The sequence below is a fragment of the Panthera uncia genome, chromosome D2, assembly GCF_023721935.1.
Source record: "Panthera uncia isolate 11264 chromosome D2, Puncia_PCG_1.0, whole genome shotgun sequence".
In the NCBI taxonomy this organism is placed as follows: domain Eukaryota; kingdom Metazoa; phylum Chordata; class Mammalia; order Carnivora; family Felidae; genus Panthera; species Panthera uncia.
The window spans coordinates 12,850,995-12,867,463 of NC_064818.1; the positions used below are offsets into that span (position 1 = coordinate 12,850,995).

General features: G+C 41.8%; 3 protein-coding genes across 10 annotated transcripts in view; 1 reads left to right on the forward strand and 2 right to left on the reverse strand.

The window, feature by feature from the left end:
• Positions 1-2,434: 2,434 nt before the first annotated feature.
• Positions 2,435-13,193, reverse strand: GGPS1 (geranylgeranyl diphosphate synthase 1). Of its 5 annotated transcripts, XM_049644980.1 has the most exons (5): positions 12,756-12,981; positions 12,076-12,239; positions 9,197-9,289; positions 3,792-3,862; positions 2,435-3,546 (listed from the first exon to the last, which is right to left on the reverse strand). In XM_049644980.1, the coding sequence occupies exons 3-5, from the start codon at positions 9,264-9,266 to the stop codon at positions 2,785-2,787; spliced, it is 903 nt and encodes a 300-aa protein (XP_049500937.1). In that variant the 5' UTR covers positions 9,267-9,289; positions 12,076-12,239; positions 12,756-12,981; the 3' UTR covers positions 2,435-2,784. The 5 variants fall into 5 exon arrangements, with proteins under 5 accessions (XP_049500937.1, XP_049500936.1, XP_049500935.1 ...); XM_049644979.1 differs by lacking the exons at positions 12,076-12,239; positions 12,756-12,981 and adding an exon at positions 13,039-13,193; XM_049644978.1 differs by lacking the exon at positions 12,076-12,239.
• Positions 6,083-9,190, reverse strand: LOC125932589 (ubiquitin-conjugating enzyme E2 G1-like). The gene is given in 3 exon segments (XM_049644987.1): positions 6,083-7,106; positions 7,941-8,044; positions 8,047-9,190. Coding segments are annotated over 3 exon segments (261 nt in total). The 5' UTR covers positions 8,123-9,190; the 3' UTR covers positions 6,083-7,025.
• A 147-nt stretch (positions 13,194-13,340) lies between the features above and the next one.
• The window catches only part of ARID4B (AT-rich interaction domain 4B), a 152,813-nt gene continuing 149,684 nt past the window's right edge, over positions 13,341-16,469 (forward strand). For all 4 annotated transcript variants that reach the window (XR_007460679.1, XM_049644967.1, XM_049644968.1 and 1 more), the window contains exons 1-2: positions 13,341-13,763; positions 14,605-14,659. Coding sequence is in view for 3 of the 4 variants with exons in the window: in XM_049644967.1 (XP_049500924.1) it covers positions 14,654-14,659 (6 nt within the window). In the remaining variant the exon portion in view is untranslated. The remainder of the gene's footprint in view (positions 13,764-14,604; positions 14,660-16,469) is intronic.

The window sequence follows — 16,469 nt, forward strand, 5'->3', positions numbered from 1 at the left end:
ATGATTATTCAAAAAGATCTAATGCTAACTATATAGACAAAATAGGGGCACCTGGGTGGCTCAGTCAGTTAAGCATTGGACTTTGGCTCAGGTCATGATGTCCCAGTTTGTGAGTTCCAAGCCCCGCGTCGGGCTCTGTGCTGGCAGCTCAAAGCCTGGAGCCTGCTTCAGATTCTGTGTCTCCCTCTCTCTCTGTTCCTCCCCGCAACTCATGCTCTGTCTCTATCTCTCAAAGATAAATAAACATTAAAAAACAAAAAAGAAGTATTGTTAAAAAAAACTATATAGACAAAATATTTACCTTTAAGATGAAGACTGCCTAAGTAGATTATTCCTTACTTAATCAAATTACTTTTGGCCTGGTGCTATTCATGATTCTTTTGTCATTTGTATCTGGCCTTTGTCAATGACAGAAATGCTTGACATGAGATTGGGACCTTACAAAAAGAAATCATTTTATCTATTAAGTAACCAAAAATCTATTCTTTTCACTTGAACTATAATCACAGTTGTCAATACAGAAAACACTGTAAGAGTAGTTTAAATCTAATAAAATATATTATCTACTTAGGTTTAAACTACAGTATTTTTTGTTCTGCAAAAGGAAAAGTCTTAGAACCCAAGTAAACTGGATTTTGTCATTTAGAAGACATGTATTTTAAAACATTTTCACATTTTCTAGTCTATGAAGTTTCAAAAAATAAAATTTTTTGCTTGCCAAAACCAAAAGAATGAAGGCTAATTATGTTGCCATAAATCACTTTCAGCAAGATGTTAAATCCATCAGCTCTCTATTCCACTGTGTCAACCTTAAAAAAAAATAATTTTAATGTTTATTTGAGAGAGAGAGAGAGTGAGTAGGGGAGGAACAGAGAGAGTCACAGAATCTGAAGCAGGCTCCAGGCTCTCAGCTAGCTGTCAGCACAGAGCCTGATGCGGGACTCGAACCCATGAGCAGTGAGATCACAACCAGAGCTGAAGTTAGACACTTAACTGATTGAACCAGCCAAGTGCCCCTAATTTATTTGAGACAGAGAGAGAGAGAGGGCGCAAGTGAGTGAGGGGCAGAGAAGGAGAGGGAGAGAGAATCCCATGCAGGCTTCACACTGTCTGCGTGGAGCCCGAAGCAGGGCTTGAACTCACAAAATGAGAGATCATAACCTGAGCCGAAGTTGGACACTTAATGGACTGAGCCACCCAGGGTGCCCCAGATCCAAATGTTAGTAAAGATAGTACCCAGTTTTTCAAAGATTTAGATTGAGTGCTTCAGTGAGAAGTTCTCCTACAAGTACATGGTGATTAGATCTGAGATCACACACCAGAATAGAACCAATCAAGCAAAATGCAGTGTTTCTGGAAAGCAGTTTTGTTTTGGGAGGTCAGCAACACTTCTAAGTGAAGGAATCAGGGTTTTTCCTTTGCTGCTACTTGTTGCCACAGATGGCTCCAGGGGCTTGGGGGTGGAAAGTACACAAAAGGGATAGGGGGTCAGTACGAAAGCACTGTAAAGCTAATTAGTGCCTGATAACATAGGCTTTGACTACTTTTCAGCCAGCCAAGCACCAGCTCTCAGGTCAACACTTTACATTCCTTTAATCACAGAGATTAAAGATACCTACTTCCCTTTCCATTCAAGCACCAATTGCCTTCAGTAGTGGCAAGGAAAAGGACACTTCCTTCTGCTTTTGTACTTCAGGTGAGCAAACAGCTCTTTTATGATTTTTACTACTGATAGGAAAATATAAAAAGGTTTTTTTTTTCCCCCAAATGTTTATTTGAGTGAGAGAGAGAGAGCGAGCAAGTGCACCTGAGCAGGGGAGGGGAAGAGAGAGAGGGGGACAGAGGATCCGGAGTGGGCTCCAAGCTGACAGCCCAGCACAGGGCTCAAACTCATGAACCGTGAGATCATGACCTAAGCCGAAGTTGGATGCTTAACCAACTGAGCCATGCAGGCGCCCTGAAAAATATAAAAAGACTGAAATAAAGGCTACTTCATAAAATACATTTTCCACGTGCCCTTTTTCCTTTCCAAATGGAAAGACAATGCCGTATCCAGATACTAATCAGCTTTGGGTTACAAATTACATTTAGAAGGAAAAAAGAATGAATGTGGGGTAGCATATAAATTCCAGTAAGTGGAGACTCCTTGGTTAAGGAGAATTTGCTGGGCAGAGAGGATGAAAAACAGGAAAAGGTAAGAAAAAGGGCCAGATCGCTTACTGCTTATCACAGTCAGCTTTTTCATGGCAGACTTTAGTAAGGGAGTTTCCAAGAGGAGATGAAGATATTTTAAGTAGCAACATTTAGGAAGAGAGAGGAGGTCCTGTGGTCTTTGGGTCAGCTAGCTACCGGAACTGGTTCCAAGTAGTCACTGGCTTGGAAATGGGGTAGACGAAGAATGGGGAATTGCCCATACAGCACAGTTAGAAGTATCTGGATAAGAATTCCCGGAAGCTGAAGTCTTCTTTATTGATAGAATTAGCAGAACATTTGTGGCAGTTGTCCATAAGGTCCCAACACAGCACATTCTGACATTCATATTAGACCTATTTAAATGTGGCTCCTTTTGATTCCATCAACTTTGTACTATGATGATTATCTGTACAAAGGGGTTCTAAATTGAAACAATCTCACTCACATCACCCCAATTCACTCAGCTTGAGGAGACTAACAGCTCGGTCCTAATTTTTAAAAAAGTGATAGGCTAAAAGACAAAAAAAAAACACAAAAAACAAAAAAGTCAACTAAAATAAGCTCCCAGGCCTAATCAAGAATGACTTAATATTATTCATTCTCTTCTTTGAACATTTTGCTTAAGTGCTTTATTAGAGCTACAAGCTCAGGGTTCCCACCACGTGCATCAATTTGTTTATAGGCTTTAGATTCAAGCTCTTTAAGAGTACTCCGAGTGTATTCAAAAGAACCTACATTCTCAAGATAATGTACACAGTATTTTTTAATATCTATATTTTCGGTTCTCTGGCGCAAGATACTCTGCACCTGGGTGCTTTCAGGCCTTGACCAGATGGCATGAATAGTAGGGAAGGAGAACTTTCCCTCTGTTAGATCTTCACAAAAGCTTTTGTTTTCACTATATTCTTTGGAGTGCAGATTAGCATAATCATCCCTAATTTGGAAAAAGAGCCCGAGTGTATTAAGTAGTGGCTTTAGATCTTCTTTGTAATCAGAGAACAACTGCATGAGACCCACTGCTAATCCAAACAGCCCACCTGTCTTTTGTAGCACCATAGCCTTATATTCTTCTTCGGTGGGACAAGTGTAATTATCCCTCCAATAGATATCTAGGCCTTGTCCCTGGTGGAGTTCCAGAAGCTGGTGGGTAAAAAGCTTTACCGCATCGGGGTGATCAAGGGTTAAGACTTTCTCTAGGCCAAGAAAATACACGTAATTGGCAGAATTGATGACGGACGGAATCCCATAGATACTGTGTGCCACAGGAAAGCCACGTCGGAGTTTTGAGTTGTCTTCGATATCGTCGATGAGCAAACTGGCATTATGCAACATCTCCGTCACTTCAATGATAATCTGACAAAAAAGACGATGGACAATTTCATTTTATTTGAATATGCAAATATCAAAAAGCTTATAAATAATTAAATTAACAGATTACGAGCCCTGGATTCCTTAATTTTTACAACTGGTATTTACTTAGCAATGTCAATATAATACAATATATGCAGGGAACATTAAACTCAATTAAGAGCAAGGAGTATTTTGTGTGACATCTTTTAATTTCTTAAGGATTAAGAGGTTTTGAATTGCCTAAATACCTGCAGCTTATCTTCTGGAACTTTGAGCCAATGATTAAATGCCTGTGAAAGTTTGGTTCTCACTTGTTTACCTGGAATTAAAGAATAAAATTCGGCAATAAAATATTTCAGTTATAAAAAACACATTCAGACACTTCCTCTAAGACTGACCAGACTTGATGAACCCAGCCCCACTAATCCATTACTAGAGAGCTTGCCTTTCACTACTGGGCCCTGAACGCTCCACCCCCTCTGCTGAAATGCAGTCTAAAACGCCACAGCCTTTTAAAATCAGGGCGGGCAAAGACATTCTGAAGTATTCCAGGGGCCCACTAGTAAGCCCACTCCTTTCACTGGAATGAAATGGGCATTTTAGAAACTATGATCTAACGCATTCCTTTTTTGAAAAACAAGTTAGTCTAGTTAGTGGCAGTTAATTAGCACTGTCCATTTCAGAGGAACTATGGGGATTTTTTTTTTTTTTTTTTTAAGTAGGCTTCACACTCAGCGTGGAGCCCAACGTGGGGCTTGAACTCACGACCCTGAGATCAAGACCTGAGCTGAGATCGAGAGTTGGATGCTTAACCGAGTGAGCCACCTAGGCACCTCACTATGGGTATTTTTTTTTTTTTTCAACGTTTTTTATTTATTTTTGGGACAGAGAGAGACAGAGCATGAATGGGGGAGGGGCAGAGAGAGAGGGAGACACAGAATCGGAAACAGGCTCCAGGCTCCGAGCCATCAGCCCAGAGCCTGACGCGGGGCTCGAACTCACGGACCGCGAGATCGTGACCTGGCTGAAGTCGGACGCTCAACCGACTGCGCCACCCAGGCGCCCCAATGGGTATTTTTAATGAAGCATACTTTGCTACTGATTTACCTCATATAATTACCTCTTACAAGTATCTACCATTCCTTTAAAGTTTTAGAGATTGTATAGTTCTGCGTCTTTCCTATCAAAAAATGAGATTCCCATTCCCTGAAGTATTCCCTTTTAGGATCCCAGTTTAGTAAAAAATGAGTCTTTTTATTTTGACTATGGCCATTAGTTTTTCAATATTATCATTTTCTTACATGGAAAGCTCAAGAGATTTTTGGCTAGTAGTTATCAATAGAAGTCATTTTAGCCCAAATATAAAGGAATGATAGATAAAAACCCCAACCAGTTCACTTAATAATGTTCTATGAGCTTCCTGCTAAAGTGAATGCACAGTCACATCCTAATTTCAGATGAGGTTTCAGAAAATAGTTACATAAAAAGTTCCAGTGAACAAAAACAGTATTTTCTAAGACTTATCTAGGTTTTTTTCTCTGTACCAATCACCCAAAAGAATGAATACATAAACTTTCATCACATATCCAAATGAAAGAAAGTTGCACTTTCTGTGAGAAGTCTGGAGGGGAAGGCTCTCTTAGGGTTCAAGAAGGAGTATCTTCTGTCTCCTAATCCTTAAGGTGAACATGGTCTGGGTAGCAATTATATACTTTATACTTTTGATCTACTTTCCAGTTTAGCTAAGGCTAATCTGGGCTTTACTTACAAAGTACAAGTGTGTAAAGTAACCCATATCACTTTAGAAAATAAGCTCAGAGGTGCCTGGGGAGTTCAGTTGGTTAAGCAACCAACTCTTGAATTTGGTTCAGATCATCTCAGGGTCAGGGGATTGAGCCCCATGTTGGGCTCCATGCTGAGTGTTGCACATGCTTAAGAATCTCCCTCTCTGCCTCTCCCCCCTGCTTGCGTGGGTTTGCTCTCTAAAAAAAGAAAAAAAAGTTCAGAAGATGAAGAACACAAAGTGGAGAGACATTTTCCTTTTTGCTTTAGAATATATATAGAAAAACAGTCCAATAAATGGCTTAATTTACAAGTTTTTTTCCCCAAACTTTATTTTGAGAGAGAGAGAGAGAGAGAGAGAGAGAGAGTGCGCACACAAGCAGGGGAGTGGCAGAGAGAAGCAGAGTGGGGAGGAAAAGGGAGGGAGAGGAGAAAGGGAATCCCAAACAGGCTCCAGCTGTCAGCGTGGTGTCCAACTCAGGGCTCCATCTCACGAACTGGGAGATTATGACTGAGCTAAAATCAAGAGCAGGATGCTCAACCGAGTCACCCAGGTGCCCCTGCAGTTGTGTTTGAATATATTCTTTTCCTTTAACCAGGTTCTGGGGTCTGGATTGATACTTTTAAGTCCCCAAATAGTTTCTAACAGATGTTAGTCATAGAAATCCCTCAAAGTGAAAAGAAACAATAATTACCTTTCCTCTTTAAAAGACCTTAACATTACAGACTCCCTGGCCTGGGGACCTACACTAGGGCAAATAAACAAACAAAAGTCATTCAACCCCACTAATTTCAAAACATCCTAATACTAATAATTTTTAATTATTATAATCTTTTATTAGCAAGAGTAATTTCCCAACAGAAAAAATGTTCTGGCCCATCTTGAAGTCACTTTAGTAACTATGAAGTTCTCCATGAAAAACAGGTTTACTATGCATAGTGCAATTTCCTATTTCTTTTTTTTTTTTTTAAGATTTTTATTTTTTAAGTAATCTCTGCACCCAACGTGGGGCTCAAATTTACAACCCCGAGATCAAGAGTCCCGTGCTCCACTGATGAACCAGCCAGGTGCCCCACAATTTCTTATTTCTTTAGGAAAATCTTTTGAGGTTACGTTGTATTATGGATGCAAGAATACATTTGATTAAGACAAATTAGCTACCTATTGAGAGCTTTAAATGTTATCTAATGACTTAGATATTAATTCAAGATGAGGATTAAAAAATGTTACACAAGTTCATTACACAGGTAAACATTATTGCTAACATGTAACTACAGGGGTGCCTGGGTGGTTCAGTAGGTTAAGCTTCTGATTCTTGATTTTGGCTTGGGTTGTGATCCCAGGGTTGTAGGTTAGAGCCCCACACTGGGCTGCATTGGGCTCCAAATGTGAAGTTGGTTTGGGATTCTCTCTCTCTCCCTTGCTCCTCTCATATCCACTCTCCCTACAATAAATAAATAAACACACAGAATAAAATTACAGACAGTCCTTGCTCTGCAAAGTGGCAGGAGACACTCTTTAGACCCTTTATGGCATTGATAACTGCCATATATTACCATAGCCCGGTTCCAGCCAGTGTTTGCAAACTTGTTCCCAAAATAAGTTCAACAACAGATGAAGAGAGTGCAGGAGAAACATCACCATGTTTCTCAGTGGGAGACCCTGAAATAAGTGTAGTTTACTAGCTGTTGAATAAACGTCACTCAAAAGCAGTCTCTTGGCTTTTCCTTAAATAGCAGGAAACTTTCCCTTTGCATTCTCCATTTCTGTCTTCCCTCCAACAACATTAATTACAATGCCAACGACTACATTCCTTATGTTGTACTTTTTATCTTTGTGATTTATTCATTCTGTAACTGAAAGCCTGTACCTCTCACTCCCCTTCACCCCTTTTTACCCATTCCCTAACCCCTTTGATAACTTTTTTCAAGCTCTATGCCCAACGTGGCTTGAACTCATGACCCTGAGATTAAAAGTCGCATGCTCTACTGCCTGACCCAGCCAGGCACTGCCGCCCCTCCATAACTTTTTGAGCTGTACTTACGATCATTGTTTATGCATGTTATACATCAATAAAAAGCAGCACCATGCCAAGAGCAAGGTAGAATTATGTACCCTGGCTGTAGGTAATAAAGAGGTGCACTATCTGTAATGAATTTCAAAATATTAACAGACTAGAAGTTTCTTAAAAAGTACGTATCTTCTTTGTCCTTTGTATCTTGAGGATTTCATCTTTGTTTACTATTTATTGAGACAGTGTGTGCACGGGGGAGGGGCAGAGAGAGAGTGAGAATGGAGCCAGACTCAGGGCTTGATCCTATGAACTGTAAGATCATGACCTAGGCTGAAATCAAGAGTCAGATGCTTAACTGACTGAGCCACCCAGGCACCCTGAGGATTTCATCTTTAATTTTTTTTTTTTTTTTGGTCACTGGAATCATCACAGTGGAAGGTAATTTATATCCAACAAATTCTGGATACTTTTAAATAGCTTCTGTTGTACTATGGAGTATCTTCATTCTGTCAATTAGATTTCATCTAATAACCTTTGGTGAGTTATAGGAGATAATATGGCTGGGTATAACTTGAGTTAGGAAATAGATAGTTCCCTTCATTCTTTTGAAGCACCGACATTAGCAGGTACGTCTTCATTAAGATTTGCCAGAATAGAAATGACACTAATCATGATGGCTTTGAGGATGTAGCTGGGGAGCCACCACTATTCTGCCTTTGATAACCATATTTATTCTCTCCAGGCTCATGAAGAACAGAAACATACCACTGGCATGTGCCCATAAAGAAAGATATGCACTTTAGAACAGAAATAAAAAAGTGTTTATCGTGATTGAGTTGAGAACGTTATTAGTCTAAAGGTTAGCTACCTTGCATGCTAAGTAGGTTTTTATGGTTGTCAACTAATTTATCACCTTTTATAATTTCTATAAGAAAGAGAATTCCAAATTTCAAGTACTTGGTTTGTGAATGAATTTTTATTACAAAAACCCACGCTTATTATATATATGAGTTTTTACTTGCTATTATTATTTTCCAAACCAAGCTTAAAAAAATAGCAAAATAAAACATGCACATACATGTGATTAGGCAGGTGTTACTCTAAGAAGCCATGTTCGGATGACCCATCTTTATATACGAATGATGTGGGCTGTTTCCAAGTAATGTGAGTTAGAGATGCATTACTATTTGGCTCTTAAAGGAACCAGTAGTGTAAGAAATGCAGTGTGTATGTGACAGTAGAACAAATGAACATGGAAGATAGAGTGAAGCTTTTTGTTGTTATACAAATTGGAGTAACTTCCCCTAATATCTAAATGGTGGGGAATAGGAATGTATGGCATCCATAAAGAATGAAACTTCCAATGAGGTACTCAAATGTTTTAATTTTTTTTTTTAGTTATGTTGTATAATTGGACATTTTTAAAACAATGCTTCAAAAATGTCCCTTTTAGGGAGCCTGGGTGGCTCAGTCCGTTGAGCCTCCGACCTCAGCCCAGGTCATGATCTCTCGGTCTGTGGGTTCCAGCCCCGCGCTGGGCTCTGTGCTGACAGCTCAGAGCCTGGAACCTGCTTCGGATTCTGTGTCTCCCCCCACTTTTCTCTCTCTCTGCCCCTCCCGTGCTCACACTCTATCTCTCTCAAAATCAAATAAACATTAAAAAATTTAAAAAAAGCAAAACAAAAAAGTCCCTTTTAAGAACAAAAAACTAAAATGTTCTATTTGTCATTTTTCTCAAATGCATGCCTTTAAATAGGAAATCTTAAGAGATGGTAAATCTAATCTTTTCAGTAATTTAACATTTGAATGACTACTACTCTATAAAAAGACCCTATATTAACCTTAATTAAAGTTACCTGGTAACTGAAGTAAATACTTATAGGGTTCTAGAAGAATTCTTTGCACTGTTTCCTGAGTCTTCTCCATCGTTTTTGAATTTCAAAGCTGATCTGTGAAAAAGGAGAAGGATAAAGATGATCTTATTCACTAAATTAATTTTGAGTGTTAAACTGCAAAGGAATTTGTATCTCAAGGTGTTTTTGTACAAGTACACTTTCAGTTTTGTTTTAAAAGAAAATTCCACACAGGTGACATCTTGAAACATGCTGAAGTGAAAGAAGTCAGTCACAAAAAACCATATAATATATGAAATGTTCAGAATAGGCAAATCTATAAAGATAGAAAGTAGTTTGGTGATTGCCTAGAGTTGGGGTAGGAAGAATACGGAGTATGAAGTTTCTTTTTGTAGGGTTCAAAATATTTTAAAATTAGGTTGTGATGGTTGCACATCCATGTGAATATACTGAAACCTACCAAAATGTATATTTTAAATGGGTGAACTATATGATATGTAAATTATCTCTCTTAAGGGAAAAAAAAAAAAAAGGAAAGTCTTCAAGTGATTTCATTGGTCCCAGTATTCACCTGGATTTTAAGTGATTTCCTTAGTTACAGAACTTATATTAAGCTTTTCTTATTGTACTCAACCATAAAAGGCATAAAACCAAATCAATGTCAAAACAAACCAACAGATTTAGATACTTTATATTTGATTGATTACATAAATTCGTAAACATACTTTTTCCCCAAGAGCATTGAGATATGTTTTATATATTTAAAATTTAAGGGGAAAACTCCTCTCTTGTAATTTCTTTACAGTCAATACATTTCAAAGATTCCAATTTAAGACGTGCATTAGTTTGAATGCAATTATCAAAAATATTCCCCTGTATCCACATGCGCGCGCACACACACACACACACTTCTCTGTAGTGATTTATTATTCTGAGTTTTACATTTACTTTGATATTTCCTAGAATAACACTCATGGTCTTCCTACAATCCTCCTTTTCTATTGAATCCAATCTCTGCTTCTTTGCTGTTTTTTATTTGTCCTTATCTTAGGGATCTTCTTTACTAATTGCTCTCACATCTTGGCTACATTTTAGGAGGTTTCTCACCTTTATCTGTTTTCTTTTGCTTCTATAACAATGATTTGGTCTCTAGGATCATGAACTAAAAAGACTGAAAAGTGCGTTTTTTTATAATCTACTCTGGAGTGTCTAGGTGAAACAATCATAAGAACTGAGCACTCCAGGGGCGCCCGGGTGGCTCAGTTGGTTAAAGTCTCTGACTCTTGACAGCTCAGGTCATGATCTCATGGTTTGTGAGTGCAAGCCCCGCATCGGGGGCTTGGGATTCTCTCTCTCCCCTCTCTCTCTGCCCCTACCCCGCATGCTCTCTCTCTCAAAATGAATAAACTTAAATTAAAAACAAAAAGCAACAAAAAAAGAACTGAGCACTCCAGCAAAGGAAATCATCTTAGCAATATGACCTCAAGGAGAAACATTCCATGTAGGAAAGTTTTACACCTGCCTTAACTGACAATGGATACCAAGGATGTCACAAGGGGGGAAAAAAAGTCCAGAAAATATTTTGAAATTATCCAAAAATCAGTTTAGTAATCTTTTATCTATACTGTTTAAACTTTGACATGTTATCTCATTCTTAAGAGATTAAAAAAAAAGGTAACAAGAATAATCACTTAGGTAAAAGATTATTGAACAGAATTAAAGGTTAGATAAAAAATAAAAACAAGCATCGTTTATATATTTCTGCATTTAAAGCAGTTGGTGGCTGTCTCTTCCCAACAAGGTTGAAAGCAATGTACTTAACTTAAAAATCAATGAGACCACCTTTCAAGAACTCTTTTGTCTCCCTGTGGATCAGTAACAAGTATACTTTTGCCCAGAAGTCAGAGCTAACTAACTTTTATTTCAATTCTCAAGGCTGTGTCAACGCTATTAAAAAAAACAAAAACAAAACCAGTTATGAATCTTTAAAAATTACCTTAAGAACACTCATTAAACAAGTCAATTAATGTTCCTTTCCTAGAGGATGTTTATACACAAGTATTCTTGGTAGTAGGAAAATACAGGAACCTCAATATTTCTAGGTATTGAAAAGTAATGTTTTGTGTCTTCTTAAAGAGTCTAAGGGGTTCTATACACTGTGGCATACATACTTTTTTTTTTTTCTTTCTTTCTTTTTTTGACCTAAAGGAGTCCTATTTATCATGGCTGGAACTTTCAGCCATCATGTACCAGACTCAAATATAAAGGGGCATTAGTGTTACATGAATTCTACTCATTTATTTTTAGATTGAATAACTACAGAATGCCTCTATGAGAGTCTGAAACTACTCACTTCCAAAACTGGCAAACTGCCTTAAATGGGTTCAAACAGTTGATGGATGAATATTAATACGAAAATAGATTGTCCCCTGTGTGGACTACTACTGCAATAATCTCCTGGTTGGGCTCCCTGCGCTCACTCCTAGATTAGGTTCTCTAATCGAGATCTCTACTCTTCAGCCAGTGATCCTTGCAAAATTCAGATCTGGTCCTGTTTCCCTACCCATTGAGAACCCTTTGAAAACATCCCTTTGCTCTTAGGTAAGAACAATTCCTTAATAAACTGCATAATAGTAGGTTACTGTCCCGCCTCCCCTCCCCTCTCCTCCCCCTTCAGGTCTTCACAATTAATTCTTCACACTTTAAAAGCCTCTAGACACAGGCTTTCCAACATGTTATTCTTTCTATCTGGAATGTTCTTTTCTTAGTTAACTTATGATAACCTTTCCACTCTCAGCTGGATCCTCACTTTATTTCCCTTAAGCCAAATTCCCTATTTTAAATTCTCCTATCACCATGTAACTCTCCTTTGTAGCACTCACCACTGCTATTAACTTCACATTCAATTGTGTGTCCATTTTAATATCTGTCTGTCTCACTAGGCTTAGGTCCACGAAGGCAGGGGCTGTTTCGTTTTTCCACATGGTAGGCGCTCAATAAATATGTGAAGGATTGAATGAACTAACGGAAAGTGCCTTCTAACGCTCTAAAAAAATGAAACCAAGGAACAGACTTGCAATATGAAAAGTTATCATACCATGCAAGTTTTTTTTTTTTTTTTTTTTTAGGGAACGATCTGGTTTCAAAATTGCTAAATAGTGACAGCGTAGCTGTGAAACGCAGAGTGAATCCTCCACTTAAACTTTGGGAGATGATAGAGCTGAAGAAAACTGCCTGAGATAAAAGCAGTGGATTTAAATAACCTCAAGGCAGATTTTTAACAGAGACTTGGCAAAAGAACTTCAAGGGTCTACTATGCTGGTACAGAGCCCGCAGGAGAGGAGAGGTTTCTGCTTCCTCTCCGCTCAGTTGCCCCCTTCCGCCCCACTGGGTCACCTACCGCTCCACCCCTTCTCTAGCAAGTACGGAAAACTCATACACAATCCGGTTCAGCATCCGGGTCCTCGCCCTCCTTTCTTTCTTTCCTCCGGACCCCGCCTTCCAGCCTCCCCCGCCCTCATTCCCATCCGGGTTCCCCCCGACCGCCACCACAGCCGCTCACGGTTCAACGGTGATATCACAACTTTCACGCTGCCGGTCCGGGAGTAGCAGTACCCAGCATCAACTTCCTACTTTATAGTTCAGACCACGGCTCCTCCGAACGCCTACATAGATCCCTCCCCCTACTTCACCACGGAACTCTCCACCCTTCTCAGCCGCCAGCGACACCGCATTACTCGGTGCAAGAAAATACGCCATCCCGGTCACACTGCGCAGGCGTCGTTGCCGCCTCCCCACTGCTTTGTCGCCCCGCCCCCTCCCCTCCCCTCCCTCCCTCAGCTCACGCAGACGCGGGGCATTGCGGGTCTTGCAGTTCTCAGGGGCAAGGGCTTCCGTATTGGCCTCAAAGGTTGGACTACATTTCCCGGGAAGCTTTGAGGCGTAACTTTCTGTTTCCATAGAAGTGGTGGGAAAATGGCGTCGTTGTTTGTATCCCGAGGACCAATGAGAATAGGGTGTAGGCGGGTTCTAAAGAACTCTAGCCAATCCGAGGTCATCTAAAAGGCCATCCGGGAAAGAGGTAGGGGAGGGGAAAATATCTAGGGGAGGGGAGAAAGAAGGGAGGGGGGCACTTGGGGTTGGGGGGGGGAAAGCGATGTTTGCCCGTCAGTCGAGTCCGGAGTGAGGAGCTCGGGCGCCGGAGCGGAGGGAGACTCTTGTGCTTAAGCTTGCCGCCGCCACAGCCACCGCCTGGACCTTTGCCCGGAAGGAGCCGCAGAGGGTCTGGCGCCGCCGTCCTCTGGAGGGCAGCGCGATTCGGGGCCCGGACCTCCAGTCCGGGAGGGATTTTTCGTCGTCCCCCCCTCCCCCCAGCGAGGGAGCCCGAGCGGCCGCCAAACAAAGGTACCAGTCGCCGCCGCGGGAGGAGGAGGAGCCGGAGCTTCAGCCTCAGCAACCGCTGGACCCGCCGCCCTTCTTCCCCCATCTCTCCCCCGGGCCTGCTGGTTTTGGGGGGGAGTAGGGGAGGGAACTCTGGACGTGCCAGGGTCAGAGCTCGCCTCCGAGGAAGGTAGGGACATTTTCTGAGGCTTTCGCGGTCTCGCAAGGGGGTCCTTTCGGGAGTCACTGGGCCTGGCCGAGGAGCGGGGGAAGATCGCTCGGTGGTCTCGCCGGGAGCCCGGATTGGGGGCCTCGGCCTCCCGGGAGCCCCCGCCCCCCGTGCTGTTGCCGAGTCCGAGTCGCCCCCCAGCCTGGCGGCCGCACACTCAGCGGTTTAGCTGCTCCGGGCCGCGGTGGGGGGCCCGGGCCGGCGCGGGGGGCTGTGCCGCCTCCCGGCCCCTCGGTCCTCTGGCGGTCCCCGCGGCCCGGCGGACGGGGATCCCGCTCGCACTTGTCGGGTGTCCGCCTCAGAACGGGACGTGGGCAGAGGCTGCGCGGTGGGTCGGTCCTGCCCGCGGCCCTCCTCCGGCCCGCCTGGCCTCTCCGCCGCCCCCCACCCCGGGCCCCTCGAGCCCGGGCCTGCTCCGGCTCGGACGCGGGGCTGCGCGACCCTTTGGGGGCGCCGACCAGCTCGGCCGGGCCCGGAGGCCCTCGGGGAGGACAGCCGGCCCCGCGCCGGCCCCCGGGCTTGTTGTGAGTTTCTTCTCTGACAGAAATGGCGTCATTGTCGGAGACGGGAAACTCCGGCGGGTCCCGACAATGGGGACGGGAAGCCGCCGAGCTGTGTAGGTGGCCGGGTTTGCGGGGCTGGCGAGGCCGGAGGGAGCCCCTCGTCGGCGTTTCGTGGTTCGGGGGCTGATGCCCGCCACGCTCTTTCTTCGGGGTTCAGGCTTCGCTCGGTTCCCTCCGCCTCCGCCAGTGCAGAGGGGTGCCCGGTGGTGTTGACTGGGTGTCTTTTGTTTTCCCTCCAGGTGCAGGTGAATCTGGTGTTTTCGAGGGGATCGCGGTCCCTGAATCATCATGAAGGTAAGATTGCTTCCAGAAAACGACCTCTGGGGTTACAGAATTGGGGAAGTATGGGGGTTTGATCGAGGTCGTGTGTGGGGCCTCCGAGTTTTGCCGAGGAAGGTGTGTTGGGTGGCTTGGTGCCCGAGCCCTTTGCCGGGAGACGACGGGGGTCAGCTGGTGTGGCTCTCTACCGGCTTTGCTGTGGAGTTGGGGCCACTTGGAGGATATCGCACCGAGCAGAATTCTGCCCTGTAGGACGTCTCCTTTTTCAGGGTAAGGTAGGAGGAACTGCTTGAATTAAAGTGTTTTACAAGGTAAAACAGAAAAAGCAGGTCAAGTAATCTGACTCTAGAAACTGAACTGTATTGTGCTTCTGTCGATTACACTGATGAAAGAAAATCTCATTTCTTGTGTGGACAGTACTGTGAATTTTTAGCAGAGGACCTCTAGGGTTAGCCATGAAAGTGATCTTCATTGAGAAATCCTTAAAGAGAATCTTTATGATCTTTACACAACTCAGAGATAGCAGTTGCTCCTTGTATTTCCTGGGATTTAGCGTTATATGGTTTATTTTTCTTTGTTGATCCGTAAATTGTCAGATGTTGTGGTCAAAACCCATGTGGATTGATGTGGAAAGCCCATGGCCGGGTTCCTCTTAAACGTAAACATGTTAACTGAATGGAGGATAGTGTCTAAAGGGTAGAATTTACTTAGTCGGTGGAAGAAATTATAGCAATGGAAGTACTGGTTGTTTTTTTAGAGAATATGTAATTGAATGCTGTCATTTTTTAATACACTGTAGGATAAGAAGCCTTAGGTGTCTGAAATGTCTAGATTCAACTGGTGGAACTTAGACACTAGACAGCTTGTTCACCCGTGACAAATTCGGAAGTGCTTAAAAGGGTAGAGTGTGTTTACGAGTGTAGAAATGTGAAATAGTATGTGATAGTATGTGAAAATAGAAATGTTGTCTACTTTGGATAGTTCCTTTGAATTATTTAAAAAAAAGTTTTCTTCGCTTGTCTTCAGAATCAAGACTTTTTATAGTATTGCATCTAAATGGAAATTTGTAATGTTTGTGTTTATGGAAGAAGTAAATGCTGTGGCCACTTAAATATTTATCAGCTATACAAAGTAAATTTAGTCCAGTTTTGGTTTTTTTTGTTTTTTTTTTTTAGTGGTTTTTTTTTTTTTCCCCCGTCTTGAGTTTAGGGTGTTTATAACCTAAAACAGTTCATACCTGAAACAGTTTATATCTGCTGAATTCCTGTCTCACCTTCATGTAGATGAAAAAAATGATCAGTGATGTCTCTGAAATGAATCCCTTTTGTTAGTCACAGATGCTAGCGGTGACTCTTGTGACCTATGTAAAACAGAGACAAGTGAATTCGTTAGGAAAAACTGTGTATCTTCCTCGCTGTTGGATGACAATTTAAGAAAAGCATTGGGTTAAATAACATAATAAATTCAGAAGCTGAATAACACAGGATTTAGTTTGTAATAGATGTTGTAATATGTCAGTTCCCCGTATACTGCCTGGCACATCTTAGGTACTCTGTTAATGTTTGGTTAAAAGAAATGTAGTTAAGTTGAAGGTCCTTTAGATTTACATTTTCTTCCTTTCATTTCCCTTTTTTTTAACTTGTGTGTTTAAAAAATGAAAGTACGTTGGAAACTTTAGCCTTAAAAGTTTCAAAATATTAGGCAAATGCAAATTTTTTGGTATCATTTTAGAAATACTAATTTTAAGTGCTTAGCATCTCCATTATTATTGCCTTTAAAAAAAGGTACTAGTGATGTTGAGTTATTAAAGTAAATTTCTAGTTTT